The sequence below is a fragment of the Hyperolius riggenbachi genome, chromosome 10 (assembly GCF_040937935.1).
Source record: "Hyperolius riggenbachi isolate aHypRig1 chromosome 10, aHypRig1.pri, whole genome shotgun sequence".
In the NCBI taxonomy this organism is placed as follows: domain Eukaryota; kingdom Metazoa; phylum Chordata; class Amphibia; order Anura; family Hyperoliidae; genus Hyperolius; species Hyperolius riggenbachi.
The window spans coordinates 11,027,750-11,042,726 of NC_090655.1; the positions used below are offsets into that span (position 1 = coordinate 11,027,750).

A 14,977-nucleotide genomic window follows, 5' to 3' on the forward strand; every position below is an offset into this window, starting at 1 on the left:
AAGGACTGGGGAAGAGTCTGTGTTCATGGATAGGGAACTGGCTAATGGACAGAAAACAAAGAGTTGTGGTCAATGGATCATACTCAAAATGGGAGACTGTTAGCAGTGGGGTCCCACAGGGGTCTGTTCTGGGTCCAGTGCTCTTCAATTTATTTATTAATGACCTAGTAGATGCAGTAGTGAGCAATGTTGCTATTTTTGCAGATGATACAAAATTGTGCAGAATCATTAACTCTCAGGAAGATAGTGTCATATTGCAACAGGATCTGGATAGGATGGCTATATGGGCACATACATGGCAGATGAAATTCAATGTTGACAAATGTAAGGTCATGCATTTTGGACGTACGAATGGTCTAGCACCATACAAAATAAATGGGATACAGTTGGGGACATCAAACTTGGAGAAGGACTTAGGAGTACTCATTGACAACAAGTTAAATAATCGTACTCAATGCCAAGCAGCTGCAGCTAAAGCTAACAAAATTTTGGGATGCATTAAAAGGGAAATAAAAACTTGAGATGCTAGCATAATATTGCCCCTGTTTAACTCTCTAGTAAGGCCACATCTGGAATATGGAATTCAGTTCTGGGCACCACATTACAAAAAAGATATTGCAGTTTTAGAGCAGGTGCAGAGACTAGCAACAAAATTGATGCGTGGGATGGAAGGTCTCACTTATCAAGAAAGGTTAGATAAACTGGGTTTATTTAGTCTAGAGAAAAGACGCCTTAGAGGGGATCTAATTAACATGTATAAATACATCAGAGGGCAATATAATACCTTGGCGGATGAGCTTTTTGTCCCTAGGCCTTCTCAAAGGACTAGAGGACATGATCTGCGCATGGAGGAAAAACGTTTTAGCCATTTATTTAGGAAAGGGTTCTTTACAGTAAGAGTGATTAAGATGTGGAATGCATTGCCACAGGAAGTCGTTATGGCAAACTCTATACCTGCATTTAAAGGGGGCTTAGATGCTTTCCTTGCGTTGAAAGACATCCATGGCTACAATTACTAGATAATGCCTAATGATGTTGATCCAGGGATTTTATCTGATTGCCATCTGGAGTCGGGAAGGAATTTTTCCCTTTAGGGGCTAATTGGACCATGCCTTGTAAGGGTTTTTTCGCCTTCCTCTGGATCAACAGGGATATGTGAGGGAGCAGGCTGGTGTTGTACTTTGTACTGGTTGAACTCGATGGACGTATGTCTTTTTTCAACCAAAATAACTATGTAACTATGTAACTATGTAACTATGAACGCTGTCACTTATTAACCATTCCATTTCCTCTATTAACAGAGCTCCTTGGCTAAAATACAGCTCAGTCACAAACTCATTTGCCATTCAGTCTCTGGCAGGCTAAGGCCCCTTTTCCATGGAGGTTGAACTATATGCTTGCTGGACAGTTTAGTCTCCCAGCCACCAATTGGCACAAGCACATACAGCTAGATAGCAGGGTTTAGCAACACCATGTATTTGACATGCAGCAGTGTTACCACTCAGCGGCCAAAGAGTTTTAGGTTAGGCGGTAGCTCAGATGCAGCTTCATGGGGAGGCTGACTGTCCACCACCTATGATGAATGGTAGCATCTGACAGGTGGTGAATTCACCTTTCAGCTGCTCATGCAAGAGAAGCCTAATGGTCTTCCCTTTCTATCTTGCACCAAGATTTGCCAGCTTATGAAGTAATCCATATTGGTGCCAATCTCCCTCTGCTCCTTTAGAGAATGGACTTCACCATTTAGTTAAAATTAGGGCTTTTAATTTGGATTATGAAATCAAAAATTCTTAATCTATTGAGAATTTGGAGTAGTCTCTGGTGGATGTAAGGCCAATTTGTGCAGCAGGAGACCGATACAGTGGTTGAGGAGCCAATTTAAGCCTTTCCATGATTTGAGATGTTATGAATTATGCTAATCTGGCTTGCAATCAGCTGGGCCAATGAAATCCACTTTCCAATTTTGACCTGCCCAATTCCAAGCTGCATACAATTAAGTTGAAATGCAAGTCAGAGCCACAGGTGGTCACAAGCATGTTCTGTTCCGGGACAAGATTGGCTAATTAAATGTTTAAGTCAAGTGTTACCCATACTGGAGTGTGGGTAAGGCCTCTTTTCCACGAACTGTTGAGCTGTGTGCTCAGCAAGCATTTACCAGGCAGCAGTGTGCAGTTGTGAGGGTTTGCGGCATTTCACTGCCTATCAGTATGGAAAAGATGCCTTCAGGATTTACTTTTAGTAAACTCTGGATTTGGAGACAATATACATTTTGGGCTCTTTGCAATGTGCAAACAAAACAACCTTACAGTTTATACAATACTGTGCCATGTAACAAATATATAAAATGGTAAACAGTTTTGTACTTGTTCTAAAATTTGTTATTTACAATTCACTAATTTTGTGTACACTTTAGAACATCTCATATCTGACTTACAATCCTAATTACGGTGGAAAATGTTAAACCAAGGCAAACTTGCAAAATTGTAACAAGAGGCATAAGATTGAAATGGCTACTCTAATTGCAGAAAATTATGAGACATTGATAAAGAAAACAAGAGCGTGCACCTTCCGTCCAAGGTTTTAATCACATGTAGTGACAGCTTACAATCCAATAGCACATATCAGCGCATCAGCGTGCAAAATCCAACATTGTAGGTCATTATTGTTGTGAAGCTTACGTGTCCATCTATATGGCTGGTCGGTGGGAAGGAGGTGGGTGGAAGGCACAGAGGTGGCGAGCGACGGCCGTTTCGCGTCTCCTGACGCTTGGTCACGCTACGTGCCACTAATTAGAGGCACTTGGCGTGACCAAGCGTCAGGAGACGCGAAACGGCCGTCGCTTGCCACCTCTGTGCCTTCCACCCACCTCCTTCCCACCGACCAGCCATATAGATGGACACGTAAGCTTAACAACAATGTTCACCTACGATGTTGGATTTTGCACGCTGATGCGCTGATATGTGCTATTGGATTGTAAGCTGTCACTACATGTGATTAAAACCTTGGACGGAAGGTGCACGCTCTTGTTTTCTTTATCAATGTTTGATCTGTTTCTTCTTGCTGTTGGCGTTGCACACGTTCTGTGGCAGCAGGTTCCAGTCAAGCCAGTGCAGGTCCGCTGGACGGTGAGGGTGCTGTCTGTGTTCTCTGCTCACTAAATGGGATGTGCCACACCTACCACTTTGATCTATTGAGCTACACCAGAAAATTATGAGAAACACATTTTACAAATATGAATTTGTTGTAATTGCAAATTATGTGACATTACATCACTAATTCATGATGAGCTGATTTTGTATTTGCATAGTCAGTAAGATGCTAATCAAGGTTCACCAACATATCAACCAATAGATTTTACACATGTAACCAGGGCTGTGGAGTAGGAGCAATTTTGTGTACCTGGAGTGAGGTTTCATAAACTGAGTCGTTGGGAGTTAGATGATTTTTGTATCAAATCCACAGCCCTGGAAAGTATTAGACTGGCTCCTTAGTCTGAGCCATTTTGAGTATCTGGAGTCTGATTTCATAAACTAATGAGTTGGATGATTTTTGTACAGACTTACAGCCCTGCATGTAACATACCTGGTTTTCAAAGCATTTTTCCAAATCCACTTCTATTGTGTCGGCCACGACTTCATCCTTAAGCATGCAGAATATGGCCAGCTGAACAGTCGGGACGTCAAAAGCAGATGTGGTGTAGGTTACGTTAAATTCACCTTGACGAGCTGAGAGGGTAATAGAAAACAGAGTGGATAACATTTTGCATATCACACACCTGGGGATAGGGTATTGGGGAGAGTGTGAAGAGTTTAGCAGAGAAACAGACTGAGGGGATTCTGAGACATGCAGGACCAGATTTATTTATTTATTTTATTTTTTTTATTTAAAAGGGACACTACAGCGAAAAATATAAAATTTAAAATCTGTGCAAACATACAAAGTACATTTTTTCCAGCATAAAATGAGCCATAAATGACTTCTCCTATAATGCTATCACTTACAGTAGGCAGTAGAAAGACAGAAGTGACAGGCTTTGGATAAGTCCATCTCTTCATGGGGGTTCCTCAGCAAGGCTTTTATTCTTTATAAAGATATTCCCAAAAACGATTTAAATAATGCTGGCCAGCTTCCCTGCTCGCTATACAGTTTTTTGGCAGTTGGACAGAGCAACTGCCATTCACTAAGTGCTTTTGAAAATATATCCCTGAGAATCCCCTATAAAAAGAGATGGACTAGTCCAAAACCTGTCAGTCTGTCAGATTTCTACTACCTACTGTAAGTGACAGCAACATAGAGTTAAATGAGCCATAAATTACTTTTCTCCTTATTTGTATGTTTGCACATATTTTAAATTTTAGTTTTTCGCTGTAGTGCCCCTTTATTATTTATACAGCGCCGACATATTACACAGCACTGTAGAGTATATGGTCTTGTCACTAACTGTCCCTCAGAGGGGCTCACACCAAGTCCCTACCATAGTCATATCTATATCTTGTAGTGCATGTATCATAGTCTAGGGCCAATTTTTAGGGGGAAGCCAATTAACTCATCTAAGTTTTTGGATCTGTATGATTTTCCTTAAAGAGAAGGTTCAGGGAGGGGGTAAAAAAAAAAAATCCATATCCACTTACCTGGGGCTTCCTTCAGCCCGTGGCTAGTGTTGGGCGAACAGTGTTCGCCACTGTTCGGGTTCTGCAGAACATCACCCTGTTCGGGTGATGTTCGAGTTCGGCCGAACACCTGACGGTGCTCGGCCAAACCGTTCGGCCATATGGCCGAACTAAGAGCGCATGGCCGAACGTTCCCCGAACGTTCGGCTAGCGCTGTGATTGGCCGAACGGGTCACGTGGTTCGGACCCGAACGCGCTCTGATTGGCCGAACTGTCACGTGGTTCGGGTAAATAAATACCCGAACCACGTCATATCTCCGCCATTTGTCTGTGGGTTTAGCTTTGGGTAGGCAGGCAGGGTAGTTCGCGCTCCAGCCACGCTAGCCAGGGTCCCCCCCAGTCATTGTGTGTCGCTGCTGGGAATAGTAGTACACCGCTCGCTCAGCATTCTGTTTACTGCCACTCTGTGTACCTCGCTCAGCCACACTATATAGCATTCTGTTTACTGCCACTCTGTGTCTGCTGGGAATAGTAGTACACCGCTTGCACAGCCACACTATATAGCATTCTGTTTACTGCCACTCTGTGTACCTCGCTCAGCCACACTATATAGCATTCTGTTTACTGCCACTCTGTGTCTGCTGGGAATAGTGGTACACCGCTCGCTCAGCCACACTATATAGCATTCTGTTCACTGTTCTGTGTCTGCTTGGAATAGTGGTACACCCGCTCGTTCAGCCACACTATATAGCATTCTGTGTACTGTTCTGTGTCTGCTGGGAACAGTAGTACACCGCTCGTTCAGCCACACTATATAGCATTCTGTGTAACTGTTCTGTGTCTGCTGGGAACAGTAGTACACCGCTCGCTCAGCCACACTATATAGCATTCTGTTCACTGTTCTGTGTCTGCTGGGAATAGTGGTACACCGCTCGCTCAGCCACACTATATAGCATTCTGTTCACTGTTCTGTGTCTGCTGGGAATAGTGGTACACCGCTCGCTCAGCCACACTATATAGCATTCTGTTCACTGTTCTGTGTCTGCTGGGAATAGTGGTACACCGCTCGCTCAGCCACACTATATAGCATTCTGTTCACTGTTCTGTGTCTGCTGGGAATAGTGGTACACCGCTCGCTCAGCCACACTATATAGCATTCTGTTTACTGTTCTGTGTCTGCTGGGAATAGTGGTACACCGCTCGCTCAGCCACACTATATAGCATTCTGTTCACTGTTCTGTGTCTGCTGGGAACAGTAGTACACCGCTCGTTCAGCCACACTATATAGCATTCTGTGTACTGTTCTGTGTCTGCTGGGAACAGTAGTACACCGCTCGTTCAGCCACACTATATAGCATTCTGTGTACTGTTCTGTGTCTGCTGGGAACAGTAGTACACCGCTCGTTCAGCCACACTATATAGCATTCTGTTCACTGTTCTGTGTCTGCTGGGAATAGTGGTACACCGCTCACCCGTCACTGTATAGCATTGTGCTCTGTGTCGCTGCTGGGAATAGTGGTACTGTATAGCATTTCTGTACTGCCACTGTACTGCTGCCAGTCAGCGTGTACTGTAAGGATAAGTGAAATGAGGAAGAAATCCGGTGAAAGAGGGAGGGGCAAGGGAAGAGGTGTTTCCCCTGACGGTTCACGTACAGGCCACAGGGGAGCACCCAAGAAAACCCACTCAATACCACCCATGTTGTCCAGGACAACAACCCTCACAAATCCAAAAGAACAGGACCAGATAATTACTTGGATGACCTCTCAAGCGTCCAGCAGTGGGTTAAGCAGCACCAGCACATCACGCACGAGGTCCGAGTCCTCAGCCAGTTACAAGGAGCCAGTGGGCACAAAGCTGACACAACCGGCAGCGACACCACGCACACAACTGCCAGATAACCAGTCCGATGAATTACCTCAGGACACAATGGGGTATTCGCAGGAGCTATTCCCAGCCCAACAAACTTCCACCTTTCAAAGGTCAATGGAGGAACAGCCAGAAATGTTGTGCCTGGATTCACAACCGTTAACTGTGGGAAATGTACCGCGCACTGAAATACGAGGCGAGTCCGAAGAGGACTCGGAAACCCAAATCCCAGAGCAATTTGGGCAGGAGGGGTTGCAATTGCAGGAGGTCGGCCGACAAGATCTGGAAGACGACGTTGGAGTGTGCTGCGCAGAGGTTGTTGTGGGGAGCTCTACTCCACGGCGGTGGCCCACAATGACATATGACGAGTTTGAGGAGATGGAAGAGGAGGGTATGGACAATGTGGACAGAGACCCAGATTTTGTTTGTGAACGAGAACATCGCCGTCGTAGCAGCAGCACAGATGAGTCTGTTGAAGAACACACTGCTGCACGAGTTCGCCTTGTGCCACAAGGTAGGCGGCGCGCAATTTCAGGCACCACAAGCGTGGAAGTTCAAGTGAGAGGCAAAAGAGGAGCAAACAGAAATCGCCAGCAAGGAGGCAGGTGCTCCAAAGTCTGGGCTTTCTTTGAAGACTGCACTGAGGATGTTACCATGGCGATTTGCAAGGTGTGCAAGACCCGCCTGAGCAGGGGGAAAAATATTAACAACCTCTCCACCACCAGCATGAGCCGTCACATGCTATCCAAACATCCCACTCTTTGGGCAAACGCGTCAGGACAGGGTACCAGAAACAACACTGCCTCCCTTGGGTTCACCAGACCCGCCTCAGCAGCAGCAGTAGCCCAGCCATTGCGTGGTTCACAACATTCACAAACATCAGACGACGCTGACACTGTCACTTTCCGGAGTAGTGCTCTTGAGGTCTCCCAGTGTTCATCAAACACAACAACCAACAGCCCTTCCGTGTGCAGCGCTACGGTTCAGTTGTCTGTGTCGGAGATGTTTGAGCGCAAGAGGAAATTGCCAGCAAATGACCCCCGGGCCGTGGCAGTAACAGCCAGCATAGCCAAGCTTCTGGCCTGCGAAATGCTGCCATATCGATTGGTGGAGACAAACAGCTTCAAGGGCATGATGTCAGTGGCCATCCCACGTTACGTGGTTCCCAGCCGCTACCACTTTGCACGCTCTGCAGTGCCTGAGTTGCATGAGCACGTGGTCAGCAAAATAACCCGAAGCTTGAAGAATGCCGTTGCCTGCAAGGTTCACCTCACCACTGACACCTGGACGAGTGCGTTCGGCCAGGGTCGATACATCTCCCTTACCGCGCACTGGGTGAACCTTGTGGAGCCTGGCAGCGATTCCTCACCTGCTACGGCACGGGTGTTGCCCACGCCACAAACAGCTGCACCGCCGTCCCTCCCACTGGATAACAGCAGCACCTACCTCTCTGACTCCTTCTCCTCCAACGCATCTCAAAGCTGTACCTCATCCGGAAACGCTAACCCAGCAGCAGTAGGATCGTGGAAGCAGTGCAGCACAGCTGTTGGCATGCGTCAGCAAGCGTTGCTGAAGCTAATCTGCCTTGGGGATAAGCAGCACACAGGGGAGGAAATTTGGAGGGGAATAAAGGAACAGACGGATTTGTGGCTGGCACCGCTGGACCTGAAACCGGGCATGGTTGTGTGTGATAATGGGAGTAATCTCATTCGCGCTTTAAGGTTGGCTAAGCTGACACACATCCCTTGCCTGGCGCACGTGATGAACCTAGTAGTTCAGCGGTTCCTGAGGACATACCCAGGCGTGCCCGATCTGCTGTTGAAGGTGCGTCGAGTGTCCAAACATTGTAGAAATTCCAGTACTGCTTCGGGGGCACTCGCCAAGATGCAGGAGCGCTTCAATCTCCCCCACCATCGCTTGCTGTGTGATGTCCCTACGCGCTGGAATTCTACGCTGCACATGCTAGCCCGCTTTTGCGAGCAGAAGAGTGCAGTGGTCCAGTACATGACGGCGCAGTACCGAGGCGCATCCGGCCAGCTGCCAAGCTTCTGTGGATCCGATTGGGCCAACATGTTGGACCTCTGCCAAGTCCTCCAAAATTTTGAGCAATCCACGTTGCTTGTGAGCAGTGACAACTCTTCAGTCAGCATTACCATACCACTGCTGTGTTTACTGAAGAGGTCGATGTTAAAAATCAAGGAAACAGCTGTCATGATGCAACTGGGGGAATCTGAAGGAGAAAACGATCAGCGTGATGGTACCAACATCAGGCCATCCGCCTCAGGGAACGCTGGCCCCAGCAGCTATGACGAAGAAGAGGAGGAGGAACAGCTGGAGTTGGAGCAGGAATTTCATGCCACCACTGACGAGGGCCAGAGCGGTGCACGTTGGACTTCCACAATTCAACGCGAATGGTCAGCAGAAGCAGACCAGGAGGAAGGTGACGACTATGATGCATCACAACAACTATCACAACGCTCACAAGAGGATGATGAGGATTCTGGTAGGACTCTGGCACACATGGCTCAATTCATGCTAGACTGCATTGAACGTGACCCACGCATTGTGCGCATTCTGGACAACACCAATTACTGGGTTTATACCCTTCTGGATCCACGGTACAAACACAATGTTCCAAAACTGCTTGAAGAAAGAGTCAGACAGGTCAAAATGGAAGAATACCAGCAGGCCCTTGTGGAGACTTTAGAGAGGAGATTGACATCCTCCCCCTCCTCTAGCCAGTTGTACGCAGACAGACTGACTTCCGCAAACCCAGGACGACCAGGAGGGCAGCAAACAACGCAAGCCGCAGCTAGTACCCAAAAGGGAATGGTATCGGCAGTGTCCTTGGAGTGGGAAAATTTTCTGACACCCATGCAGCCGCAGCCCACTGAACAGCAAGCGTGCAGATCCACCTCCAACACCGATCGCCTGGAGAAGATGGTCAAGGACTACATGTCAGATGGCGTAGCTGTGTCGAACCATCCATCTGCACCCTTCAACTATTGGGTATCGAAGCTAGACACCTGGCACGAACTGGCAATGTACGCAATAGAGGTGCTGGCTTGCCCGGCAGCCAGCGTTATGTCGGAACGCTGTTTCAGTGCTGCCGGAGGCATCGTCACAGATCGGCGTATCCGCCTCTCTACAGACAATGCAGACCGTCTGACTCAAATTAAAATGAATCAATCCTGGATTGGAAATGACTACGCAACACTCCAGGACCCCAACCAAGTAACATGACCAATGAACATCTGGGATGGTGTTGCGTTTCCGGGCCCTGTTTATTGAACCTCTCATCTGTATTACATTTATGACTGCATGGCGGCAAAAAGCATTGCTGCTATATCCGCACGCTTTTTGTCCACATGCAAGGCCTGGGTTGTTGTGTCTCACAAAGCGTGGCCTTCTCCTCCTGCGCCTGCTCCTGTTCCATCACGTCTGCTGCTGCTGGGTTAGCGTTGCCGCGTGGTCCCTGTTTATTGAACCACTTATCTTTATTACATTTATGACTGCATGGCGGTACAAAGCATGCTATCCGCACGCTTCTTGCCCTCATGCAAGGCCTGGGTTGTTGTGTCTCACAAAGCGTGGCCTTCTCCTCCTGCGCCTCCTCCTGTTCCATCACGTCTGCTGCTGCTGGGTTAGCGTTGCCGCGTGGTCCCTGTTTATTGAACCACTTATCTTTATTACATTTATGACTGCATGGCCGTACAAAGCCTGCTATCCGCACGCTTCTTGCCCTCATGCAAGGCCTGGGTTGTTGTGTCTCACAAAGCGTGGCCTTCTCCTCCTGCGCCTGCTCCTGTTCCATCACGTCTGCTGCTGCTGGGTTAGCGTTGCCGCGTGGTCCCTGTTTATTGAACCACTTATCTTTATTACATTTATGACTGCATGGCGGTACAAAGCCTGCTATCCGCACGCTTCTTGCCCTCATGCAAGGCCTGGGTTGTTGTGTCTCACAAAGCGTGGCCTTCTCCTCCTGCGCCTGCTCCTGTTCCATCACGTCTGCTGCTGCTGGGTTAGCGTTGCCGCGTGGTCCCTGTTTATTGAACCACTTATCTTTATTACATTTATGACTGCATGGCGGTACAAAGCCTGCTATCCGCACGCTTCTTGCCCTCATGCAAGGCCGGGGTTGTTGTGTCTCACAAAGCGTGGCCTTCTTCTCCTCCTGCGCCACCCTCCTCCTGTTCCATCACGTGTGCTGCTGCTGGGTTAGCGTTACCGGTCCCTTTTCCTGGAACCTCTTATATGTATTACATTTATGACTGCATGCCGACAAAAAACATGTTACCTGTGCAAAGAAAACAGACATTTCCCGCATTTAAAAGACAGTTTTCCCTTTGAAACTTTAAAATCGATTTTCTCAAAAACTATAAGCTCTTTTTGCTAATTTTTTTTTCCTCTTGTACCCACTCCCAAGGTGCACATACCCTGCAAATTTGGGGTATGTAGCATGTAAGGAGGCTTTACAAACCACAAAAGTTCGGGTCCCCATTGACTTCCATTATGTTCGGAGTTCGGGTCGAACACCCGAACATCGCGGCCATGTTCGGCCTGTTCGGCCCGAACCCGAACATCTAGATGTTCGCCCAACACTACCCGTGGCAGGCAGGAGGTGCCCTCGCCGCCGCTCTGGAGGCTCCCGTTTTTCTCCGGTGGCCGACCCGACCAGGCCCGGCTGCCAGATCAGGCTCTTCTGCGCTCCAATCTGCTCGCTGACGTCATTGGACGTCCTCTGGGCTGTACTGTGCAGGCGCAGTAGTTCTGCACCGTAAAGCCCGGAGGACGTCCGATGACATCAGCACGCCCGCGTGGAACGCAGAAGAGCCCGTCGGAGCGCAGAAGAGCCCGACCTGGCAGCCAGCCTGGCCAGGTCGGCCACAGGGAGCGGCGGAAAGGGCACCTCCTGCCTGCCACAGGCTGGAGTAAGCCGTAAGTGGATATTGATTTTATTTTTTTTAACCCCCTCCCTGAACCTTATCTTTAAGGCATGTGCCTACAGACAGTGGAATACCTAGGGCATTTGACACCTGCTAGGTATTATAAAAGATACCCCCCACAAAAAAAAAAAAATTAAATACAGCAAAACACAGCAGACAAACAAGTACAAGAGAATCCACATAAGAACCAGAGGGGAAAGAGACATCTACAAGATAAACAGATAAAACCAGAAGGGGAAACTAGAGACTTCAAGGGAACCCATTGAGAGACAGGCTAAAAGAAGACAGGTGGAGAGTTTCCCCATAATAAGCTTATCAAAAATCTCTTTACCATACAAACACCATTTTTGGTAAAAAAAAATATGGATGTTATTGTACCGTGTACGGGCACCATAAGAATGATATGAGACAGTGATTTGAGTGTAAGATTCTAAAGAGTTATTAGCATAAGGAAGCCATAAGACTGCAGAATATATTTTCCTTGGGTGTGGCCTGTGTTCAGGGGCGGAGTTTAGGACACCAGAATGCCTGTGCCTATGGACCTCCTAGTTGTAAATCCAGTCCTGGAGACTCTCGAATTTGGATGCAGAAATAAAAAGCTTTGTATTTGGCACTTACATGATGACACATCTACGGTATGGTCTCCGAAGGCCACAGTCCTGGCTCTTGCTGCCGCCTACAGGATGGGGAGAAGCAAACAAGTGATGACGTTACGAAGGATAAGATGTAAGTGAAAGCAGGAAGAGGCTATGGTTCTGGGGTTTGAAGTTGTGGGAATAGAGGCTATGGTTCTGGGGTTTGAAGTTGTGGGAATAGAAGAGGCTATGGTTCTGGGGTTTGAAGTGAGAATACAATTTAACTTTCCACAACCAAGTTACAAAGTCACAGGTCAATCTGGCTTGCAGGATATAACCTTGGGGGTGAAGGACGAGTGCATTTGTAGCAGACTCCGTCTCCAGTGTGTGCTAGAGTGCTGCTAATGCACCTAGAGGGATAAGACTATGGAGGCTGCCAAACTTTCCTTTGCAGTTTGCCTGGCTGTCCTGCGTCTAACTTTAGCCATACATACTGCACAATAGTGTTGGGCGAACAGTGTTCGCCACTGTTCGGGTTCTGCAGAACATCACCCTGTTCGGGTGATGTTCGAGTTCGGCCGAACACCTGACGGTGCTCGGCCAAACCGTTCGGCCATATGGCCGAACTAAGAGCGCATGGCCGAACGTTCCCCGAACGTTCGGCTAGCGCTGTGATTGGCCGAACGGGTCACGTGGTTCGGACCCGAACGCGCTCTGATTGGCCGAACTGTCACGTGGTTCGGGTAAATAAATACCCGAACCACGTCATATCTCCGCCATTTGTCTGTGGGTTTAGCTTTGGGTAGGCAGGCAGGGTAGTTCGCGCTCCAGCCACGCTAGCCAGGGTCCCCCCCAGTCATTGTGTGTCGCTGCTGGGAATAGTAGTACACCGCTCGCTCAGCATTCTGTTTACTGCCACTCTGTGTACCTCGCTCAGCCACACTATATAGCATTCTGTTTACTGCCACTCTGTGTCTGCTGGGAATAGTAGTACACCGCTTGCACAGCCACACTATATAGCATTCTGTTTACTGCCACTCTGTGTACCTCGCTCAGCCACACTATATAGCATTCTGTTTACTGCCACTCTGTGTCTGCTGGGAATAGTGGTACACCGCTCGCTCAGCCACACTATATAGCATTCTGTTCACTGTTCTGTGTCTGCTTGGAATAGTGGTACACCGCTCGTTCAGCCACACTATATAGCATTCTGTGTACTGTTCTGTGTCTGCTGGGAACAGTAGTACACCGCTCGTTCAGCCACACTATATAGCATTCTGTGTACTGTTCTGTGTCTGCTGGGAACAGTAGTACACCGCTCGCTCAGCCACACTATATAGCATTCTGTTCACTGTTCTGTGTCTGCTGGGAATAGTGGTACACCGCTCGCTCAGCCACACTATATAGCATTCTGTTCACTGTTCTGTGTCTGCTGGGAATAGTGGTACACCGCTCGCTCAGCCACACTATATAGCATTCTGTTTACTGTTCTGTGTCTGCTGGGAATAGTGGTACACCGCTCGCTCATCCACACTATATAGCATTCTGTTCACTGTTCTGTGTCTGCTGGGAATAGTGGTACACCGCTCGCTCATCCACACTATATAGCATTCTGTTCACTGTTCTGTGTCTGCTGGGAATAGTGGTACACCGCTCGCTCAGCCACACTATATAGCATTCTGTTTACTGTTCTGTGTCTGCTGGGAATAGTGGTACACCGCTCGCTCATCCACACTATATAGCATTCTGTTCACTGTTCTGTGTCTGCTGGGAATAGTGGTACACCGCTCGCTCATCCACACTATATAGCATTCTGTTCACTGTTCTGTGTCTGCTGGGAATAGTGGTACACCGCTCGCTCAGCCACACTATATAGCATTCTGTTTACTGCCACTCTGTGTACCTCGCTCAGCCACACTATATAGCATTGCGTACTCTGCCAGTCAGTGTGTATATTGCTGGGATCAGTAATACTCCACTCACCGTCAACCACTATATGAGCTCAACATGAGTTCCCCAGAGACCTCCGCTGTGAGCAGCACTCCCAACAACAGCAACAGCCAACGCCCCACGCAAGCTATAACATCCACCCCAGCAGCCAGTGGTCAGCAGCAGCCCTCCCCGGAGGAGAACGTTGTGTCCATCAGTCCGTCGCCAGAGCGATTAATGAGGGCTGCCATTGAGGAGATGATGGGGCCTGATGTGGAGGAGGAGGTCTGGCTCAGGCCAGCATCCCAAGTTAATGTTGAGGACGATGAGGGGTCTGTGTCTGGGGATGTTGGGGTGGCAGAGGTGGTGGGTGGGTCAGACTCAGGAGAAGAGTTGTATGATGAGGATGATGATCGGGACCATCTGTATGTGCCTCAGAGTCCGACCCCGGAAAACATGTTGTATCGTGTGTTTAGGTACTAAAATCTGCGTTCCCTCCCAGTAGTGTTGGGCGAACAGTGTTTGCCACTGTTCGGGTTCTGCAGAACATCACCCTGTTCGGGGTGACTATATAGCAGACTATATAGCATTGTGTTTAATGCCACTCTGTGTACACGGCTCAGCCACACTATATAGCATTGTGTTTACTTCCACTCTGTGTCTGCTGGGAACAGTAGTACACCGCTCACCCGCCACTGTATAGCATTGTGCTCTGTGTCACTGCTGACAATAGTGGTACACCGCTCACCCACCACTGTATAGCATTTCTGTACTGCCACTGTACTGCTGCCAGTCAGCGTGTACTTTAAGGATAAGTGAAATGAGGAAGAAATCCGGTGAAAGAGGGAGGGGCAAGGGAAGAGGTGTTTCCCCTGACGGTTCACGTACAGGCCACAGGGGAGCACCCAAGAAAACCCACTCAATACTGCCCATGTTGTCCAGGACAACAACCCTCACAGATCCAAAAGAACAGGACCAGATAATTACTTGGATGACCTCTCAAGCGTCCAGCAGTGGGTTAAGCAGCACCAGCACATCACGCACGAGG

At 48.3% G+C, this 14,977-nt stretch overlaps 1 protein-coding gene across 2 annotated transcripts in view; it reads right to left on the reverse strand.

Annotated features, from left to right (window-relative positions):
• The window catches only part of LOC137536062 (alpha-2-macroglobulin-like), a 98,623-nt gene that overhangs the window by 51,298 nt on the left and 32,348 nt on the right, over positions 1–14,977 (reverse strand). For both annotated transcript variants that reach the window (XM_068258034.1, XM_068258033.1), the window contains exons 13-14: positions 12,044–12,101; positions 3,583–3,725 (exon numbers count right to left, since the gene is read on the reverse strand). In XM_068258034.1, coding sequence (XP_068114135.1) covers positions 3,583–3,725; positions 12,044–12,101 — 201 coding nt within the window. The remainder of the gene's footprint in view (positions 1–3,582; positions 3,726–12,043; positions 12,102–14,977) is intronic.